Source organism: Rana temporaria, chromosome 5 (genome assembly GCF_905171775.1).
Source record: "Rana temporaria chromosome 5, aRanTem1.1, whole genome shotgun sequence".
Taxonomy (NCBI): domain Eukaryota; kingdom Metazoa; phylum Chordata; class Amphibia; order Anura; family Ranidae; genus Rana; species Rana temporaria.
The window spans coordinates 163231108-163254685 of NC_053493.1; the positions used below are offsets into that span (position 1 = coordinate 163231108).

The window sequence follows — 23578 nt, forward strand, 5'->3', positions numbered from 1 at the left end:
ACGCCAGGCCGCCGCAGTCGATTTACGCCGTTTCCGTAAGGCATTAGCAGGCCTAAAGTTATTCCATCTATTAGGTGAAATTAACAATGTTAAAGTATGGCCGCCGTTCCCGCCGCGAGATTCAAATTTTTTACGTAGTTTGCGTAAGTCATCCACGAATCGGGATTTACGTCGTTTACGTCCACGTCGAAATCAATAGGCCCGTGCGGCGTACGTATCCGCAATGTACACTGGGAAATGTAGGCGCTTGGCGCATGCGCAGTTAAAAAAAAAACGTAAAAAACGTGAGGTCAAGCCTCATTACCATCAAACACGCCCCCCTCCAAGACATTTGAATTTGGCGCCCTTACGTCCGCCCGCTTTAGGCTACGCCGCCGTATATTAGCAGGCAAGTACATTGAGAATCATGTACTTGCCTAGCTAACTTACGGCGGCGTGGCCTAAACAGGCTAAGCTACGCCGCCGCAAGTTTAGGCACTTCTCTCGGAATCTACCTAATAGACTTTAACAGTGTTTGAATGTTCGCGTGAACTTTTGGTTTGTTCGCATTTTCTGGATGCGAACCGAACCAGCCGGGGGGTGTTCGGCTCATCCCTAATAATGATTATTATTTCCTTTCTTCCTTTTTTTTTCTCCGTTTTTTTTTTTGAAAAGGAAAATGTTTACTTAACTAACAATACATTTTAAATAGTCCTTGAATAATCAAGGATACTACTTGTTAATGGATAAAAATGTATATATTTTTTTGGACAGTTGATCATGAATGAATCTTGGTTGAGAGCTGTCCCTCAGGGACAGTTCACATGTCTTAGATGCAATTGTACTGAGGTGAAAGCTTTTGACAATCAGGCCTCCGTCCTGTCCGTTAGATATGTGCAAAAGGGCTATGATCCACAGTCATTAGCCCAGACTGTGAGAACCATCAGAGAAGTGGATAGAACTTCACTCTTGGTAGAGAAAACACGTCAAACAACAGAAAATAGAATATCTATGCCTTTCATTACAACATTTTCTGTACAACATTGCAGTGTTAAGAAATTGATTCAGAAACATTGGCATATATTGGGAAGTGATCAGCTTCTCAAGACCCTATTACCTGTTAGACCGCAAATTATTTTTAGGGGGCTTCATCGCTTGGGAATAGGATAGCTCTCAGGGTCCCTGACCCCCCGAAAGAGATTAGATCTTTCTTTCAGAACCTTACAGGGTACTATCGATGTAAAACATGCCAAGTCTGTTTTTGAACAGTTGTAAGGACAGAAAGATCTGTAATTTTGTGTCCACCAGTACAGCTTGGGCCTTTGAGGTTGAACCATTTATCACCTGTTCTTCTGAGGGGGTGGTTTACCTCATTCAATGCACTTGCGGGTTACAATATGTGGGGAGGACCAAAAGGGCTATGAAAGTTAGACTGAATGAACACATCAGTAACATTAGAAGGGGTTTTAAAAAGCACTCAGGGCCAGATCCACAAAAACCTGACGTAACTTAAAAAATCCAATTTAAGTTACACTGCCTTAAAGTTTCTACCTAAGTGCCTGATCCACAAAGCACTTATCTAGAAATTTCAGGCTGTGTAACTAAAATTCCGCCGGCGCAAGGCGTTCCTATTCAAATGGGGCGAGTCCCATTTAAATGAGGCGCGCTCCCGCGCCGGCCGTACTGCGCATGCACGCCGGCCGTACTGCGCATGCGCGAAGTTACGTTACCCCGAGTTTTGAGGATCGCGACGGCTTACCGTACCCACGTGGGTACCTGCCGGAGCATGATGGGACGGTGATGCCTATATAAATGTGATGCAAGGCGCGCTTCCATCATTACAGCGACAACAGGCGACGAGGCAACATCGGAAGAAAGGAAGAGAAGACCAGAAGACCCTGACGCCACAGAAGACCGCGCCGGCTGCCTGTTTGAAATCGAGCTAACACACAAACATAGCAGGCAGCCAGCGCTGAAGAAGAAGGCACCGGAGAGCTGCAGAAGAACCGGGGTTCGCCGAGTCAAGAGCGGAAGAGGGGAGAAGATGGAAGAAGACCCCCGGAGTCCGGAGAAGCCCCCCCCCGGAGAGCGGAAGAAGAAACCCCCCCCGGAGAGCGGAGAAGACCCCCGGAGAGCGGAAGAAGAAGCCCCCCCTGGTAATTGAGCTAATAACGAAGACAGGGGGGGCGTCCGGAGCAGAATAATAAAATATTTTAAAAAGCCTTGTGTTGTGTGTTTATTAACTTTTACTTTTTGCCTCCAGGTGAATGGATAGGGGTACGATGTACCCCATATCCATTCACTTAGGGTGGGGGGCCGGTATCTGGGGGCCCCCTTATTAAAGGGGACTCCCAGATTCCGATAAGCCCCCGCCCGCATACCCCGACAACCAATGGCAAGGGTTGTCGGGAAGAGGTCCTGTCCTCATCAACATGGGGACAGGGTGCTCTGGGGTGGGGGGGCCCGCAGTGCGCCCCCCTGCCCCAGAGCACCCAACCCCCCCATGTTGAGGGCATGCGGCCTGGCACGGCTCAGGAGGGGGGGGGGCGCTCGCTCGTCCCCACTCCCTTCCTGGCTGGCCGGGTAGCGTGCTTTGGATACGGGTCTGGTATGGATTGTAGGGGACCCCCTACGTCGATTTTTCGGCGTAGGGGGGGTCCCCTTACAACCCATACCAGACCTAAGGGCCTGGTATGCTCCTGGGGGGGAACCCATGCCGGTTTTGTTTTTTACAAATTGACGTGGAGTTCTCCCTCGGGAAAGCATACCAAATGCCGTCGCTGCAATGGGCCTTTACAAGGTGTGACTAACTTTACACTTTGTAAAACGAGCCCTAATTTTACACTTGCAAAATAACACTTACGGCGCAAAAAGGAAGCTAGAAAGCTTTGTGGATCGCCTTAAGTGCTAATTTGCATACTAGCAACGGCATTTCGACTCGAAATGCCCCCAGCGGCGGATGCGGTACTGCATCCTAAAATTAGGCAGTGTAATTCAATTACACATGCCGGATCTTCTGTGTAACTTTGGAAAAAGCCTTTTGAGGATCGTTTCCAAAGTTACACACAGACTGAACAGCAGTTAAGTCGGAGTATCTCTTTTGAGGATAACCCCCTCAGTTTCTGGACATTACGATGAGGTACACCATAGGAACCCATCTAACACACTTTACATGGGGATAGATAAATATAAGCCCCATTGGAGGGGAAGTTCACTAGTTAGGGAGATTTCCAAACAAGAAATGTCTTGGATATATAGATTAAAAACATATGTACCATTTGGCTTAAATGTCGATACTGATGTAAATGCTTTTATCAACAATTCTTAAAGTTCACTCACTGTGAAGGTGTTAATAGAAGTTATATATATGCACACCAGACTAAAAGGCCTATTTATTTTGCAGCATTGTAAGTGCAATATTAATTGTTTTTAATAAAACTTTTTACACATTTAATGCTCTATATGGAGCGTTTATATTTTTAATATATATTGTGTGCATCTGCTGATGGTTCATTGATCTAGAGTCACTGCTTAAGATTCATACTTGTGTTTGCTGGTTTTTAGAGAGAACTGACTGATTACAGGCATACATTGATCCTCTGTCACGGGGATCGTGGCAAGCTGGTAAAAAGTAATTTCTGCTGATTGGTGGTGGATCCAACACGATGGCTTTTGGACACGACATCTCACTATTAAATGGACTTTATTCATAGAGCACTGGTGTTCATTTTATTAATTAGAGCTTATATGCACTGATAATTTTATGGACAATATTTTTTGGTTTATTTATCAACATTTTGAAGGATTTTCATTTTTTTCTTCATTTTATTTATTTTTTATTTTCATTTTTGTATTGTTATGGATTCATCACAATATTGATTTATGTATGGGCTATTTACCAGTTTATTATTGGTTAATTTATTTGTAATTTTGTTTAAATTTCAATATTGAAAGGTAACTGGGTCAGCGCTATTAAAAAGATTTCCACAGTTTTTGCTCTTGTATTTTTTGTTTACATGAAAATCGCAGCTCCCAACTCAATAACTGTGACACGGTTTTGCAGTTATTTGTTTTAGTATCTTTTAGCACAGTTTCTTTTCTCTTTTTTCCATACTACTTGTTATACTTATTTTTTTATACATCTTTTTTCTTTATAAAAACAGCTTGTTTGTATCATTTAATCTACACTGATTTCCGCACTCACCCGGGAGATTGCCTTTTTTGGCCTTGAGATTCCCAAGTTTTTGGTGTTGGCTATGTGGGTGAGTTGTATTGCTCAAAATTCCATCTTTCCATTGGGTCCTATCCATTCCTATTGTGGGGTTACTATCAGAGGGATTAGTCTATACCTCAGTATTTTACTTCTAATGCATGACAATATACCATGGAGATTGGTCACTAGTTATGTATATATTTTGATTTTATTATGATTCATATGCTTTTTTGCAGATCTTTTTCTGACTTGTACTCCTGAAGAAGGGGGTAACTCCAAAACATGTTGAGTGTACAACGGGAAGATTAGTATCTGTACAGCCAGTGCGGAATGACCATCCATATCTAATGTCCCTTGTATGTCAGATAAATGGATGTTCCACATATAGCAGCATCCAATGTATAGGATCTATGGGCCAGATTCAGGTAGAATCGCGGCGGCGTAACGTATCGTAGATACGTTACACTGCCGCAATTTTTCATCGCAAGTGCCTGATTCACCAAGCACTTGCGTGAAAAATTACGCCGGCGGCCTCCGGCATAAGCCCGCGTAATTTAAAGGGGCGTGTGCCATTTAAATTAGGCGCGCTCTCGTGCCGGACCTACTGCGCATGCTCCATTTCAAAATTCCCGCCGTGCTTTGCGCAAACTGACGTCATTTTTTCGATCGGCGACGTGCGTAGCGTACTTCCATATTCCCGGATGTCTTACGCAAACGACGTGAAATTTTAAAATTCGACGTGGGAAGGACGGCCATACTTTATACAGCACATACGTGTGCTGTGTAAAGTTAAGGCACCTAAAACGACGACTAACTTTGCGACGGGAAACTAGACTAGCGGCGATGTAGCGAACGCGAAAATCCGTTGTGGATCGCCGTAACTCCTAGTTTGCATACCCGACGCTGGTTTACGACGTGAACTCCCCCCAGCGGCGGCCGCCGTACTGCATCCTAAGATCCGACAGTGTAAAACAATTACACCTGTCGGATCTTAGGGATATCTATGTGTAACTGATTCTATGAATCAGTCGCATAGATACTCTGAGAGATACGACGGAGTATCTGAGATACTCCGTTGTATCTCCGCTGTGAATCTGGCCCAATGTATTTAAGGCTGATTTTATTATGTATGATTTTGTAAAATAAATGTATATTTTTGTAAATTGACTTTGTAATTCATACCGTGCCATGAAAGTCCATATTGCCTCCACAATATTCATTTTTTCTATATAATAGGACAAAGGTACTTACATTGTTTCTTATCAAGTAGTGTTTCTCATATTTCACTGTTCACTCTCATGAATTTTGGTTGACTGAGATCATATTTGAGCATGTATTTTTTTTTTTTAACAGGGACAAAGTCAGACAAACTAATGCCACATTTGTTTAAACACAACCCAATTTCAGATACTTGCACAAAAGTGGTAAGGTTGCAACAGATACAGGCCAAATGTACACAGCACTATTAAAATGAATCTTTTAAATAAACGACTTTGGCTGAAAATTATTCATACATTTCTCAGACCCATTAGTGTATCTAGTACACGTCTACAATTTTGACATGTTCAACTGATTTAAAAAACATATTATAAATCATAGGCAAGTAACAAATAATTACCTTTTGTTGTAGTAACCAATGACACATTGATTGGGCTAATAAAGTAATATGCTATTAAACTTCTCAAGGAAAATGAAAGTCATCAAATTATATTTGAAGATTAGGCTTCTTCTCACTCCTTAATCAAATATAATGAGCTAGACTGACAGAATTGCATGTTCCTAATAGCAATGACTGAATACAAACAGTGTGATCTAGACAAATGTGCTGCTGGATAGTCTTGCTGCTGCTGTGATATACTCCATTTGTGAATTACTCTATTATTTGTTTGCAAAGTATTTAGTTGTTTATTTAATATATTTTATAAAAAAAAAAAAAAAAATTACAATGTTCCATTGTTGATCTTTATAGCTTTGTCCTTCTTACCTTACCTATTTTTATAGGCTATCGATTTTGAAGACCCTACTAAACTTTGAGAGGGAAAGCACAGTGCAGCTCTACATAGAAACCAATCAGCTTCCATTTTTTATTTATTTATTTTTGCCAAAATTTAACTGAACAAGCTCAATTTAAAAGCTGATTGGCTACCATGCACAGCTGCAACAGATGTGTGTACTCTATTTACAGAAAAGCAATCCCAAAGTAATCTCCATATGCGTTCCATAGAGGCAATTAAAAACAGAACACTAGCTTTTGATAAACGTTGTATAGTTAATTTGGGCCATGCTGTCCCAAACAAACTATGTCCCTCACTTGTAAGGCAGCTGTATAAAAAAAACTGTATGTAGCTGAGGCTGCAAACAGTTTACAGCAGCATGTTCCAGGTTTGAGCCACATCGGTCTCCTCCCCTTGAGAGTCCCCTCCCCCTACAGTTAGAACACACCTTAGGGAACATATTAACCCCTTCAACGCCCTCTAGTGGTTAACCCCTTCCCTGCCAGTCACATTTACACAGTAATCAATGCATATTTATAGCATTAATCACTGTATAAATGTGAATGGTCCCAAAAACGTGTCAAAAGTGTTCGATGTGTTCGCCGCAATGTCACGGTCACAGTAAAAAATCGCAAATCGCCGCCAATACTAGTAAAAAAAATAATAAAATAAAAATGCCATAAATCTATCACCTATATATTGTAGACGCTATAACTTTTGCGCAAACCAATTAATATACGATTATTGCGATTTTTTTTTTACCAAAAATATGTAGAAGAATACGTATCGGCCTTAACTGAGGAAAAAAATGTTTTTTTTTAAAAAAAAATGATATTTATTAAATAAAAAAGTAAAAAATATTGTGTTTTTTGAAAAAATTGTCGCTCTTCTTTTGTTTATAGCGCAAAAAATAAAAACCGCAGAGATGATCAAAAGATTTAGTTTGGGTACAGTGTTGCATGACCACGCAATTGTCATTCAAAGTGCAACAGCGCTGAAAACTAAAAATTGGTCTGGGCAGGAAGGGGGTGAAAATGCCCTGTATGGAAGCGGTTAAACATCAATCTTAACCATTTCCCTACAGTATATGAATGACAACTGATAAACATCCATCTTAGCCCTCTTAGATGTAATTAGTGTAAAATCACTGTTGCTCCCCTGTGTACAAGGAGCTGCAGGTGCTGTTGTGTACACCCATTCATACAAGTGAATTGCTGTATCTAGCCATACTCTTTTAAACATAAATTTGTGAAATCCCTGGCACTTTTTTACTCTCAGGGAGCCATAGTTGCCTCATACAGCCGCCAATACAAGTGCATTGAGGTCACAAACCAGGATCAGTTCAGGTAGCAGAGAATCAGCATCAGGGTCACAAGCCAAGGTCAGTAACAAATAGCAATAGGGAATCAGAGCACAGCAGGCAGGATTATGTGTGGTGCACAATAATCTTTTAAGGAAACAGGACACAAAAAAAATCATAAATAGCTCGCCAATCACCCTGATCTGGCCACATGACCAGATACAGGTGAGAGTCACAGCAACTGCAATGCAATTATTCAAACCTAGAACAATTGCAATAGTTAAAACAAAGACTGGAATGGTAGAACATATACAGTGCTTTGAAAAAGTATTTATACCCCTTTACATTTTCCACATTTTGTCATGTTACAACCAAAAACTTAAATGTATGTTATTGGTATTTTATGTGATAGACCCACACAAAGTGGCACATAATTGAGAAGTGGAAAGAAAATTATTAGTAAATATATGAAACGTGTGGTGTGCATTTGTATGTGTATGTTGTACCCACGGCTATAATGAATTGTCGGTTCCTGACAATACAGACAAAATTCATTGAAAAAAACAGCATTTCCCCCTTTAGTACATTATCAGGGCCTTTGGGTTTGGTATGAATATTAAGGGGAACCCCGAACCAAAATAAAAAAAAGTGTGGGTCCTCCAAATTCTATATCAGGCCCTTCAGGGTTCCCACAAAAATCAATACCAGATCCTTATCCGAGCATGCAACCTGGCAGGTCACAGGAAAAGAGGGGGGACGAGAGAGCGTCCCCCCTCCTGAACCGTAATAGGCCACATGCCCTCAACATGGGGAGGATGTCCCCATGTTGATGGGGACAAGGGCCTCATCCCCACAACCCTTGCCCGGTGGTTGTGGGGGTCTACCGGCGGGGGGCTTATCGGAATCTGGAAGCACCCTTTAACAAAGGGGAACTCTAGATCCCGCCCCTATTATGACAATAACTTGCATATTAACCTTTAAAATTAGCACTTTTGATTTCTCCCAAAGACTTTTAAAAGGTGTTCCCCGGTTTTTCGAATTTGCCGCAAACACCCCAAATTGTTTGCTGTTCGGCGAACGGGCAATGTTCGAGTCAAACTCATGTTCGACTCGAACAGATAGCCCATCCCTACTAAACTCCATAGAGACTTTTTAAATCAATGTCGACTGCACTTTCAGCTGCAACCTTACCGATTTGCAACCCCGCACTCCAAGACAGGCTTTATTATATCTCTGTTCGTTGAGGCAATGGCATGGGTTTCCCCATACTTGGAGCAAGACCGTGAGATTCCAGGAGATTTTGAGGGGTTTGTGACAACTACTGTATGAATTTAAATTTTGATGATCCGAATTGCAGCGCAACTGCTGAAACTGTTCTATTGAATTTGCGCCAAGGGAGACGTCCTGTTGGTGAATATGCTGCCGAATTTTGTTGATGGGTAACTGATACAACTTGGAACGATAGTGCAAAGCGCTTTCACTTTAGAAAAGAACTTTCTGAGAATATAAATGATGAACTATTCAGAATAGATACGCTCAATGGTCTTGATGACTTAATTGAATTGAGCATTAAGATTGATAGACGATTTATGGAGAGAAGATTTGAGAAACAAAGATCTGTTGACTTTAGTTCCTCGTTCAATTTTCAATCAATGGCTAAATCGTTTGCCAATTATGAACCTGAACCTATGCAGATTCAAGCTCTTAGCTTTGCTGAAAAGAGACGCAGACATGAACTGAATCTTTGCCTCTATTATGGTCTGATCACTACATCCACAGGTGTCCAAATAAATCAAGACAAACAAAACAAACCATTGCAGTGGCCAGTCAAAGAGAATTGTCCACATCTAGGGAGAAAGTGAGATCCATTACACAATCCTTGTCTTCTGTAACACCAGGAGAGAAGGAGATTGTCTGTCATCATCCGCATTTTATTTTGTAAACCCCAAATTATTATTATTATTTTTTTATGTCACAATGTACAGTATAAGATTTCCTATCATCTGTGCCCGGTCTTGCCACACATAGTTAATCCAGCTCTGAGCAATCCTCTTTTATTTTTCAGTGAAATAAAACGGACTTACAGAGAAAAACCTTAGTCCGTTCCGCCCCCTTGCTGGGAGTGACAGGTTATTTACATATCTTATGCATTAGCCTGGAGACAGGCATTATTTTTTAATCCCACCCCACTCCTTTTTCTGAAATCATGTGGTTACTTTTCTGGATTTTGACTGTATGTTAGTGATCATAGCAGAATTTAGAATAGGGAATACACAGGAAAAAATGCATGTTGACAAGAGGAGTGTAAAGGAGGGCGGGGAGTCTACTGACATCACTACTCCACCCACAGAGCTCCAGACAACAGATTCACCCACATAATCTGCAATTTTTTAGTTCTTATAACAGACAGAGGGGAAACATTTGGTAGGTAAGGATACATGCAGGAGGTATGCATATCGTTATAGATCAGCACTATGGCATTAGTTTAGAAAGGATAAGAGTGGGTTAACATCCACTTTAAGCATCACACTTAAAAAGAAAAAGTAATCTCTCATGAGACCATCCCTCTGCAGTTAAGTATGGAACCTGGACACCAAGAGTTAATATTGTTCAATTTGATTTCTTCTCCTCAATTTCCTGTTATCTTAGGAATTCCATGACTATCAATTTACAGCCCCACTATTGACTGGCAGGCCAGAAACCTTCTAGTCAAAAGAAAAAAAATGTGGCACCAAGATGTCTCAAAGATAAAACATATGTGATTTTATTAGATCCATCCATAAAAAGGAATCAACACCTGTAATTATTACAGGTATTGATCCCCTTTTATGGATGAATCTAATAAAATTGCATATGTTTTATCTTTGAGACATCATAGTGCCAGATTTTTTTCTCTTTGATTGAACGATTGAGTACTGGGTCTATCAGAGCACATGAGTCTCCATCTCATCCTGTTCATTATTAAGGGTTATTTTTGGCTAGCAGCACGATTTCTGGAGATGCAAGGCCAGAAACCTTGCCTTCCCTCTGAACATTGTGAGTTACAAAAAAGAGACATCTCACCTACTATTACCTGGAAAAATTACCCCCTCAGTACCAAGACTTTAAAGACATTTGTGATAAAAAAAAATGATGACAAATTACCACTCCAATGGGCATATGATAGCCCAATAGAGCTTGTACCAGGAGCCCCAATTCCTTTTGGTCGCCTCTACAATCTTTCTGAACCAGAACTGAAGGCATTAAGGGACTTTCTACAATTGAAAGAGGTGAAGGGGTTTATCCATCCCTCAACCTCTTCTGCTTGACCCCCGATATTCTTTGTTGAAAATAGGGATGAGCTTCGAGTTCGAGTTAAACTCCTGTTCGCCTGTTCGGAATCTGGAAGACCCCTTTAACAAAGGGGACCCCCAGATCCTGCCCCCCCTATGTGAATTGGTAATGAGGTACATCGTACCCCTACCATTTCACGAAGGAAGTGTAAATAGTTGTAAAAAAAACACACACCGTAGAAAAAAGTCCTTTATTAATAAAAAATAAATAAAAAATCCAGCGGTTGTAATCCACTCGGTCCCGGCTGCCCACTCCAATGTTGTCCGTATCCAGCGACGGGTGATCTCCTCTCCGGTCCAGCGATGAGAAGATCGTCCGGGATCCAGAGCATCGGAGACAGCCCGGCGAATGACGCTGCTGAAGCTGTGACATTTATTTTATAGGTGAGGCGGGGCCACCCGTCACATGACCCCGCCCCCTCTGATGCGAGGGGGAAGCCTGGGCTTCCCCAGTGACGTAGCAAAGGGTGCGTCAGAGGGGGATGGGGTCACGTAACGGGTGGCCCCGCCTCACCTATAAAAGAAATGTCACAGCTTCAGCGTCATTTGATGGAGACAGACAGCCGGCGATGCTGCACTCTGGATCCCGGATGATCTTCTCATCGCTGGACCGGAGAGGAGATCACCCGTCGCTGGATACCGACAACGTTGGAGCGGGGAGCCAGGACCGAGTGCATTACCACCGCTGGATTGCGTGTGTGTGTTTTTTTACAACTATTTACACTTCCTTCGGCCAGGCTAATGTGCTCGGATAAGGGGTCTGGTGTGGATGAAGGGTCTGAAATGGATATTTGGGGGGAACCCCATGTCATTTGTTTTTTTTTATTAACAACGGGGTTTCCCTTAATATCCATACCAGACCTGAAGGGCCTGGTAATTGAATTTGGGGGGACCCCACGCTTTTTTTTTATGAATGAATTCTCTCTGAATTGCCGGGAGCCAACAATTAATTATAGCCGTGAGTCCGGTTTTGAATGACTTTTTTCCTTCAGAAATGACACTTTGTGCAGAGACAGTTCTAAGTGCGGGAAACATGCGCCCTGGTGCAGGACCCAGGTCCCCAAACACTTTTTAGGACAATAACTTGCATATTGGCCTTTAAAATGAGCACTTTAGATTTCTCCCATAGACTTTAACAGGGTGTTCCGCAGCTTTTCGAATTTGCCACGAACACCCCAAATTGTTTGTTGTTCGCCGAACAGGCGAACAGGCAATGTTCGAGTCGAACATGAGTTCGACTCGAACTCGAAGCTTATCCCTAGTAGAAGTAGATGCCTCTAATACAGCCATTGGAGCAGTTCTTTCTCAGAGAATTGGTAAAAAATAATTATTACACCCATGTGCATTTTATTCCCACCAAATGACAACTGCAGAACAGAACTATGATATACCATTAGCAGAATTTGCCATAGTTCCATCTCTCAAAGCCCATTCTTCGCCAATTATGGATGTCATCCAGCTTTTATCCCTGGAGTTCCCATATAGTCATCTGTACCAACTGTAAATGCAAGGGTGTCTGGTTTATAAAATAATCAGGAATTACTGAAGTAAACCTCACACGAAGTTCAACAATCCTATAAGATAATTGCAAATAGACACAGATGAATAATTTCTCCCTATTCATTAAGTGATAAGGTTTGGCTATCCACTAAACACTTCCAACTTAAACTTTCTTCTCAGAAACGTGGTCCTAAGTTCATTGGACCCTTCAAAGTAATTGCACAAATTATTCCTGTGGCCTACAAACCTCAACTACCACCTTCAATGAATATCCATCCTGTTTTTCATAGGGCTATTTTAAAGCCTTTTAGAAATAATATTTTCTGGTAGTACACATCCCCCACCAGACCCTATCCAGGTGCAAGGGGAAGAAGAATTCATATTGGATACAATTCTTGGCTCCCGTAAACATCAGTAAACTACAATACCTATTAAGATGGTAAGGCTATGGACCACAGGAGGATTCTTGGGAGCCTGAGAAGCAAATCCATGCCCCTAGATCAATAAGAGCATTTCACCAGAGAATTTCCCCAAAAACCTGGCCCTAATGCTGCGTACACACGATCTGAATTTCCGATGAAAAAAAAAGATGGACTTTTTTCATCGGAAATTTTGATCCTGTGTGGGCCCCATCAGACTTTTTTCCATCGGTGTTTAGAAATAGAACATGTTTTTTTTTTCCGATCGGAAATTCCTATCATCTGTGTGCAGCTCCGACAGGAGAAAAAACCCACGCATGCTCAGAATCAAGTCGACGCATGCTCGGAGGCATTGAACTTTATTTTTCTCGGCTTGTCAGAGGGCGCGATTCAGATACATTGGCGTATCTTTGAGCGGGCGTAACGCATCTCCTATGCGCTACGCCAACGTAACATTGAGAGGCAAGTACTGTATTCAGAAAGCACTTGCTCCCAAAGTTACGTCGGCGTATCGTAAATGGGCCGGCGTAAGCCCGCGTAATTCAAAGTAGCAAGGCAGTGGGCGTGTTGTATTGTAATGAAGCGCGACCCCATGTAAATGCATGGCCAATCGAACGGCGCATGCGCGCGCATGCTCAGAGTCACGTCGCAAATACTCCCTAAGATACGTCGGCTCAATGCTTTGTCGACGTGAATGTAACATACACCAAGCCCCATTCAAGTACGACTTACGCAAACGACGTAAAATACGACACTGTTCCGGCGTTTCCGACATCCATACCTTAACATGACTTACCCCTGCTTTATGAGGGGTAAATTTACGCCAGACCGACGCCTTAAGTAAACGGCGTAGCCAAGTACGTTTCTGAATCGGTGTATCTAGGTCATTTGCATATTCGACACGTAAATCTACAGAAGTGTCCCTAGCGGCCAGCGTAAATATGCACCCAAGATACAACGACGTAAGAGACTTACGTCGGTCGTATCTTGGCCAAATTCAGGCGTAACTGCCTATATGAATCAAGGCATTGATACAACGGCGCTCATTTGGACTTACGACGGCGTATCTGGAGATACGCCGTTGTAAGTCCTTTCTGAATCCGGGCCGTAGTGTTTTACGTCACCGCATTTTGGATGGTCGGAATTTAGTCTGACAGTGTGTATGCAAGACTGATGGAAGTCAGCTTCATCGGAATTCCGACGGAAAATTCCATCGTATTTTATTCCATCGGAAATTCCGATCGTGTATACGTGGCATTAGACATCCAGAGGACGTCCTGGGAGGAGGGGAGTACTGTCAGGACCTGGGCTCAAACCTGGGACCTCTTCTGTATCTGTGTCAAGAAAGGCTTCTGAGCAAATTGCCCACCAACAACAGTGCCAGTGGAATCCCGGTCCGGCACGTGGGCGATTCGCGCGCGCACGCACGGTGACAGCACTTTTCGCCAAAACAGCCTATTTAAAGAAGCCAGGTTTCCCACTATCTTGCTGTCCAGGCTACAGCGTGTTCCTGAAGATTCCCTGGTACCTGTATACTCTGATTACTTCTGGTTACCGGATCCGGCTTCCCCTGACTACTCCTGCTAGCTGCCTGCCCTTGATCCCGGCTATTACTGACCTCGCTCCTGCTTTCCCTTTAACTCTGATCACTGTCCGCCTGATGAACTGATCCGGCCTGGACTTTGACTTCTCTTTTGGATTCTGCCTTGGTACCTGATCTGCCAGCCTGTGTTTGACCTGGTCTGCTTCATCCTGCCTGTCTCCTGCTTCACAAGTGCCATGCCACTGTCTTCAGTTTCTGGCTTGCTGTCTGTATCCTGCTTGGACCCCGATGCACCTTCCAGTAGCCGCATCCAGCCCTCTACTCCAGCTTACCAGCCAGGCGCTTGTGTCCCTTTGCACTCTTGATCCCTGTCTACTCTACCAGGGGCTCTTAAGTCAGAGGCTTACGAGATGCCGCTCCCTGCATGTTGGTCTCTACTACAAGGTATGTGACTGTCTGGCATTGACGTTTCTTGCTAAGTTATCTGGGATGCTGGACATCTCCCTGCCTGATCTATTGGACAATCCTGCCTGATCTATGAAACTCTCCTCCTGCATCGACCTTGGCTTGTGCCCCGACTATGAAATTCTCCTCCTTCATCGACCTTGGCTTGTGACCTTGACTATGAAACTCTCTCCTGCACCGACCTTGGCTTGTGACCCAAACCAGGGCTGGCCTTTGGGGTGTGCGAGCTGTGCGGCCGCACAGGGTGCCATGGGCAACAGAGGCGCCGTGTGGCCATCCAGAGGCGTACTAAGGGGAGGCTGCCTGTCTGTGCGATCCCGGATGTCACACAGGCACAGCCGAGTTAAGCCACCTCCCCCCTCTCTGTTAATGTGTAAACAGGGGGAGGGGACCCTTCTGTGCATGTGCCGCCACCCTGAGGTACTGAAGGGGGGCTGCACTGAACAGGGGGTACACTGAACGAGGGGGCTACACTAAAGGGGGGCTGCATTGGACGAGGGGGGCTACACTGAACAGGGGGCTGCACTGAAGGGGGGCTGCACTGAACGAGGGGGCTACACTGAAGGGGGGGCTGCACTGAACGAGGGGGGCTACGCTGAATGGGGGAAGCGACACTGAAAGGGGGGGCTACTCTGAAGGGGGGCTCTGCACTGAACGGGGGGTCTGCATTGAAGGGGTGGATACACTGAAGGGGGGTCTGCACTGAAGGGGGGTCTGTGTAGCATGCAGGGGGTCCAGAGCTGCAGGGTTCTGTGTAATGTAAAGGGGTCCAGTGATGCAGGGTGCTGTGTAATGTAAAGGGGTCCAGAGGTGCAGGGTGCTGTGTAATGTAAAGGGGTCCAGAGATGCAGGGTGTTGTGTAATGTAAAGGGGTGCAGGGGGCTGTGTAATGTAAAGGAGTCCAGAGATGCAGGGTGCTGTGTAATGTAAAGTTAATTAAAACAAATTATTTGTTACAAATATTTTTTTCCTCTTTGTGTATGTTTAGGTGACCAGGGGGCAAGAGGTGAAGATGGGGGGGGCACAGGATTAGCTCGCACAGGGCGCCTGAACACCTAAGGCCGGCAGTGACCCCAACACTGATCATTGGTCTAGCAATAACAGAGGTAGTAAAGCAGACGTTGTTGGCCATTGTGTAACAAAAACAAAAAATACACATTGGCCATTGTGTAACAAAAACAGAAAATACACATATAAACATATCAGGAATATATTGGAAAATATGGGACACCTAGCACATATGCAGGTAAGAGGGCTGAGCAGGTTTCTGGTGAATGAGAGGTGTCCAGAAACCAGGGTTCTGTGAATGAGAAAGTACAAGTACTGACAGACTTTGCAGCTGTCAGCTTGTAGTTCTCAATGAACTATCAGGGTGCTGTTGAGTGCTCTAGGTAGGTCACTGAGGCTTCCTGTCAGTGTGTAACTGCCTGCTCCTATTAGGTACGAGCAGACAGCTTACACACAGAGGGGTAGATTCACGTAGAATGGCGTATGTTTGTGCGGGCGTAACGTATCCTATTTATGTTACGCCTCCGCAACTTTTACAGGCAAGTGCCATATTCTCAAAAGAAAGTTGCGGCGGCGTAGCGTAAATAGGCCAGCGTAAGCCCGCCTAATTCAAATTGTGAAGAGGTGGGCATTAGTTATGTACATTAACCCTGACCGTGGACGGCATGCGCAGTCCGTGGAATTTCCCAGTGTGCATTGCTCCAAGGTACGCGGCAAGGACTTCATTGGTTTCGACGTGAACGTAAATGACGTCCAGCCCCATTCACGGACGACTTACGCAAACGACGTAAATTTTTCAAATTTCGCCGCGGGAACGACGGCCATACTTAACATTGGTACGCCGCATATACGCCCCATAAAGCAGGGGTAACTTTACGCCGGGAAAAGCCTAACGTAAACGGCGTAACTGTACTGCGTCGGCCGGGCGTACGTTCTTGAAATCGTGTATCTAGCTGATTTACATATTCTAGGCGTAAATCAGCGTACGAGCCCCTAGCGGCCAGCGTAAATATGCAGTTAAGATCCGACGGCGTAAGAGACTTACGCCGGTCGGATCTAATAGAAATCTATGCGTAACTGATTCTATGAATCAGGCGCATAGATACGACCGGCCAGACTCAGAGATACGACGGCGTATCTGGAGATACGCCGTTGTATCTCCTTTGTGAATCTACCCCAGAGTCTGCATGAGACCTACATTACACCCACAATCTGCTGCTCGCAGGTGCAATGCTTTACAGGTTTCCAATAGAAATGCACATTTTTTACCTGTAAAAGAGATTTGCATGTATTATATTTTTTGAAAAGGTGAACATATCCTTTAAAGGGAGTCCAATACCCAGTTACATATATAGAAGATATACATTAAAATCTATTAGGACAATATAATGAATGATTACCTTATGAATATCCCTTTTTGAAATCTCATGAAGTTTACAATAATAATAAAGATGCTCCCGGCCTGTCAGAAAGTTATTTAAGGCATCATTCTGTGGGCAATATCCAATTATGATATCTTCATTGTATGCAGATTTGATGCTCACTTCCTTTCTATAAATAAGATAAAAATATATTACTGAATTAGCATTCAGGATTTAAATATGTCCAGTTAATCTTCATGTATAAAAGGTATGAGTCATAACACAAATAAGGTGTGGACATTTTGAGCATGCAATGAGAAACCTACAAGTATAAAGTCCTAGCTGAAACTACTACTATGTTTTCTTTCTGGTTCTATTCTCTCACGTGACAATATATAAATATATATATATATATATATATATATATATATATATGTATACACACACACATATATACATACATAGGGGTAGATCCACATACAACGGCGCATTATTGCGCCGGGCGTAGCGTATCTAAGATACACTACGCCGCTATAAATTACTTTTTTTTTGGTTTGAATCCTCAACGAATTTGCGCCGTAAGTTACGGCGGCGTAGTGTATCTGATGCGGCGTAAGGGCGCGGAATTCAAATGGAAGTGATGGGGGCTTGTTTTATGTAAATACGTCGTGATCCGACGTAAACACATTTTTTTTAAAACTGCGCATGCACCGTCCGTGGGGGTATCCCAGTACGCATGCTCGAAATTAACCCGGAACAAGCCAATGCTTACGACGGTGATGTCATTCTACGCAAAGTCCTATTCGCGAACGACTAATCACTTTTTGTGAACTTCAATTTTCAAAAACTTTGCCTACACACCATCGTTTTTTCACAATGCTCTAGCAAAGCGAGGTTAAGTTCACCACTCTTTTCCATTGAAGCTCGCTTCATAACTAGCTTCTGGGCATGCGCGGGTTTAAAAACGTTGTTTTAAACGTCGTTTTTTGATACACACTGTGATTTTTTGTGAAACAAAAAACGACGTTTTGAAAAACGACACAAAAAATTGAAACATGCTTCAATTTTTTTTTTTCGTTTTTCACAAGACATAAAACGACGTTTTCCCCCACACACGGTCATTGAAATTAACGTTTTTAAAAACGTTGTTTTCTTTCATCACATAAAGTGATGGTGTGTACGCGGCATTACGCAAACAACGTAAAAAATTCAAAATTGTATGCGGGAACGACAGCCATACTTAACATTGAGTACGCCACCATATAGCAGCTTTAACTATACGCCGGAAAAAGCCGAATGCAAACGACGTTAAAAAATGCGCCGGGCCGACGTACGTTCGTGGATCGCCGTAACTAGCTAATTTGCATACTCAACGCGGATTTCGACGGGAAGGCCACCTAGCGGCCGCCGAAAAATTGCAGCTTAGATCCGACGGCATACTAAGACGCACGCCTGTCGGATCACGCCCAGATGCCATCGTATCTTGTTTTGTGGATACAAAACAAAGATACGACGTGGGAAATTTAAAATTACGCCGGCGTATCAGTAGATACGCCGGTGTAATCCTTTTGTGGATCTGCCCCATACACACACACACACACATACAGTTGTAGGCTTATACTGATGCCAAATATATTATTGCAGCAAAATACTTTCTGCGTAATAAGTGCATACAATACAAAGAAGTTGCCTAAATTAAACCTTTTCAAATCAGATTTCACACTTAGGCAATAATGCATACAAAAATGTACTGTTCAAGTATAACTATACGGATATGAAATACTCATTGAACATCTATATCTCTAACTCAGGTCTGCTGGTGCCCTTCTTCCTCCTCCCTTCTTCTACCCCTGATCCCTTACACCCCCTTCCCACCCCCCCCCCACCTTCTCCATCTAGAACCTCTCCCTAATCAACTACTGTTTGCTTTAACACAGTGATGCTTGTTAGAAGAGTTTGTTTCTAGTCGGAACATCTGTTTCTGTTATTACAGTTATGGCTATAACATGCATGTACCTTTCTGAAACTCCAATAAAGAACAATATTGAAAATAAGAAAAGAAAACAAAATCAGTTAGGTCAAGGGTTTTTTTTCCATCAAGGTGAAGTTGGCAAAAGAGAGGTACAGGGGTTGGTTTACTAAAACTGGTGAGTACACAATCTAGTGAAGCTCTGTACAGAAACCAATGAGCTTCTAGTTTTCTTGTCAAAGCTTAATTGAACACGCTAAAGTTATAAGCTGATTGGCTACTATGCACAGCCTCACCAGATTTTGCAGTTTTGGTAAATCAACCCCATAGTTGTAACATAGGTGTATCTAGAGGTTGTTTTTAGGGTCGCCAAAACTGAACATTGAATTGAAAGAGAAAAGCAAAAATATAGTAAAAAAAAATACAGCAGGAGTCAGGGCAAGTCCTGCAGAATGGAGTTCAGGCAAAAAAATATCCGAAACTGAAGAAAATCCATAATGCCCTGTACACACGATCACTTTTTGTGATGAAATAAAATGACATTTTTAAAAATGTCATTTAAAATGATCGTGTGTGGGCAAAATGTCATTTTATGTCTTCTGAAAAATGACAAAAAAAAAATTCGAACATGCTTGAATTTTTTATGTCATTTTTTAAAATGTCATTTTTTGTGTCATAAAAAATGATTGTGTGTGGGCAAAAATGACGTTTTAAACCCGCACATGCCCAGAAGCAAGTTTTGAGACGGGAGGTAAAACTACCATTCATAATGGAGTAAGCACATTCATCACGCTGTAACAGACAAAAAAGCACAAATCGTCTTTTACTAACAAGTAACCAGCTAAAAGCAGCCTCAAGGCGAATAGAACTTCCCCTTTAGAGTGCCGTCACTTTGTTCATCATTTTTCAAAAACGATGGTGTGTGGGCAGCATCATTTTTAATGATGAAGTTGGAAAAATTTCATTTTTTTTCATGATAAAAAATGACATTTTTTTTCATCACAAAAAGTGATCGTGTGTACAGGGCATAACATTACAAAATAACACACCTTGGGCCATATCCACAAAAGAGATACTCCGGCGTAAGCCGTCGTATCTCTGGTTCTAACTTTGGAACTGATCCTCAGAAGCAGTTTTCCTAAGTTAGGCAGAAGATCCGACATCTGTAAGGGACTTACACTGCCGGATCTTAGGATGCAGTACCGCATCCGCCACTGGGGGCATTTCGAGTCGAAATGCCTCTTCTAGTATGCAAATTAGCACTTAGGGCGATCCTCAAAGCTTTTGTGCTTAGTTTTTTCGCCGTAAGTGTTAGTTTGCCTGGTGTAAAACTAGGGCTGCTTTTACAAAGTGTAAAGTTAGTCACACCTTGTAAAGGCCCATTCAAGCGACGGCATTTGGTATGCATTCCCGAGGGAGAACTCCACGGCAATTTGTAAAATCCAAACCGGCATTGGTTCCCCCCCAGGAGCATACCAGGCCCGTAGGTCTGTTATGGGTTGTAAGGAGACCCCCCTACGCCGAAAAATTGACGTAGGGGGTCCCCCTACAATCCATACCAGACCCGTATCCAAAGCACGCTACCCGGCCGGTCAGGAATGGGAGTGGGGACGAGCGAGCGCCCCCCCCCCTCCTGAGCCGTGCCAGGCCGCATGCCCTCAACATGGGGGGGTTGGGTGCTCTGGGGCAGGGGGGCGCACTGCGGGCCCCCCCACCCCAGAGCACCCTGTCCCCATGTTGATGAGGACAGGACCTCTTCCCGACAACCCTTGCCGTTGGTTGTCGGGGTATGCGGGCGGGGGCTTATCGGAATCTGGGAGTCCCCTTTAATAAGGGGGCCCCCAGATACCGGCCCCCCACCCTAAGTGAATGGATATGGGGTACATCGTACCCCTATCCATTCACCTGTAGGCAAAAAGTAAAATGTAGTAAACACACAACACAAGGGTTTTTAAAATAATTTATTATTCTGCTCCGGATGCCCCCCCTGTCTTCGTTATTAGCTCAATTACCAGGGGGGGCTTCTTCTTCCACTCTCCGGGGGTCTTCTTCCACTCTCCGGGGGTCTTCTCCGCTCTCCGGGGGGGGTTTCTTCTTCCGCTCTCCGGGGGGGGGGGGCTTCTCCGGACTCCGGGGGGCTTCTTCCATCTTCTCCCCTCTTCCGCTGTTGACTCGGCGAACCCCGGTTCTTCTGCAGATGTCCGTTGCCTTCTTCTTCAGCGCTGGCTGCCTGCTATCTTTGTGTGTTAGCTCAATTTCTAACAGGCAGCCGGCGCGGTCTTCTGTGACGTCAGGGTCTCCTCTTCTGTTCTTCTCCCCTCTTCCGATGTTGCCTCGTCGCCTCTTGTCGCTGCAATGATGGAAGCGCGCCTTGCATCCCATTTATATAGGCATCACCGTCCCATCATGCTCCGGTAGGTACCCACGTGGTGGGTGCACGTGGGTAGGCACCCACCACGTGGGTACCTGCCAGAGCATGATGGGACGGTGATGCCTATATAAATGGGATGCAAGGCGCGCTTCCATCATTGCAGCGACAAGAGGCGACGAGGCAACATCGGAAGAGGGGAGAAGAACAGAAGACCCTGACGTCACAGAAGACCGCGCCGGCTGCCTGTTAGAAATTGAGCTAACACACAAAGATAGCAGGCAGCCAGCGCTGAAGAAGAAGGCAACGGACATCTGCAGAAGAACCGGGGTTCGCCGAGTCAACAGCGGAAGAGGGGAGAAGATGGAAGAAGCCCCCCGGAGTCCGGAGAAGCCCCCCCCCCCCGGAGAGCGGAAGAAGAAACCCCCCCCGGAGAGCGGAGAAGACCCCCGGAGAGTGGAAGAAGACCCCTGGAGAGTGGAAGAAGAAGCCCCCCCTGGTAATTGAGCTAATAACGAAGACAGGGGGGGCATCCGGAGCAGAATAATAAATTATTTTAAAAACCCTTGTGTTGTGTGTTTACTACATTTTACTTTTTGCCTACAGGTGAATGGATAGGGGTACGATGTACCCCATATCCATTCACTTAGGGTGGGGGGCCGGTATCTGGGGGCCCCCTTATTAAAGGGGACTCCCAGATTCCGATAAGCCCCCGCCCGCATACCCCGACAACCAACGGCAAGGGTTGTCGGGAAGAGGTCCTGTCCTCATCAACATGGGGACAGGGTGCTCTGGGGTGGGGGGGCCCGCAGTGCGCCCCCCTGCCCCAGAGCACCCAACCCCCCCATGTTGAGGGCATGCGGCCTGGCACGGCTCAGGAGGGGGGGGACGCTCGCTCGTCCCCACTCCCATTCCTGACCGGCCAGGTAGCGTGCTTTGGATACGGGTCTGGTATGGATTGTAGGGGGACCCCCTACGTCGATTTTTCGGCGGAGGGGGGTCTCCTTACAACCCATAACAGACCTAAGGGCCTGGTATGCTCCTGGGGGGGGAACCCATGCCGGTTTTTTCTTTGAAAATTGGCATGGAGTTCTCCCTCTCAGGAATGCATGCTGAGCAACGCTGTCATTTTTTTTTTTAATTATTTGTTTTCCCGGCGCGTCTTTGTTTTCCCCCGTCGCAACTTTAGTGTCCCGTCGCAATCCACAAAGCCGCCCGGCGTCAATTACGTTCGCGCGATGCACGTCGGGAAAATGACGTCACACGCATGCGCAGTACGGCCGGCGCGGGAGCGCGCCTCATTTAAATTGTAAACGCCCCCCGGAGAGGAGGAACGCCTTACGACGGCGGCACTTAACTTACACGGCTTGAAATTTTTACGTAAGTGCTTTGTGGATCAGGCACTTAGGTAAAAACTTTAAGTCAGTGTAACTTAACTGCTGAAAGTTAAGTTACGCCGCCTGGCTGAGGATTTGGCCCCTTATTTCTGACAAAGGAATACTAAGTGAAAAAAAAGGCACAAGAAGAATGAACACTTCTAGAAAATAGATAAATCACTAAATGTCCAATAGTGTGGTCCTAATAATCAATATAAAGCTGGGTACATAAAAAAGATTGTTCATCCACTAAGAGCAGGCCTCATGCAGGGAGCAGAAGCTGGCTCCAATACATAGAAAAAAGAGAAGAGAGAGAGGCGCCCCTAAGTGTAGACACTCTATAAAATGTAATACTCCAAGAGTAGGCAACTCGGGGTGGGGGATGTGGCTAGCTGTGGACTAGATATGTGCATTCCCGTTTTCGTACGAAAATGTTCATTTTCATACCCGCAGAATAATGTGTACATACGAAAAAATTAAAGCACCAAAATATGAAAACGACGGGATTACGAATGAGCCGCATAACGAACAACCGCAAATACGAACGAACAATCTGACGAAAATACGACAAAACGAAAACGGCAAAAGAACGAAAATGACATCTATAACAAAAGACTTGCATTCTGTATTTTGTTTGAATCCTTTTTCTGTTCGTATTTTGATTTTCAGTCGTATGTTCATATGACATCTAACAAAAGATTTTCATTCTGTATTTTGTTTGAATCCTTTTTCTGTTTGTATGTTCATATGA

The 23578-nt window shown here is 44.2% G+C and overlaps 1 protein-coding gene across 1 annotated transcript in view; it reads right to left on the reverse strand.

The window, feature by feature from the left end:
• The window catches only part of LOC120940448 (ATP-binding cassette sub-family A member 13-like), a 277073-nt gene that overhangs the window by 118026 nt on the left and 135469 nt on the right, over positions 1 to 23578 (reverse strand). Inside the window, exon 5 of the mRNA XM_040353322.1 lies at positions 17154 to 17304. Within this exon, the coding sequence (XP_040209256.1) occupies positions 17154 to 17304 (151 nt within the window). The remainder of the gene's footprint in view (positions 1 to 17153; positions 17305 to 23578) is intronic.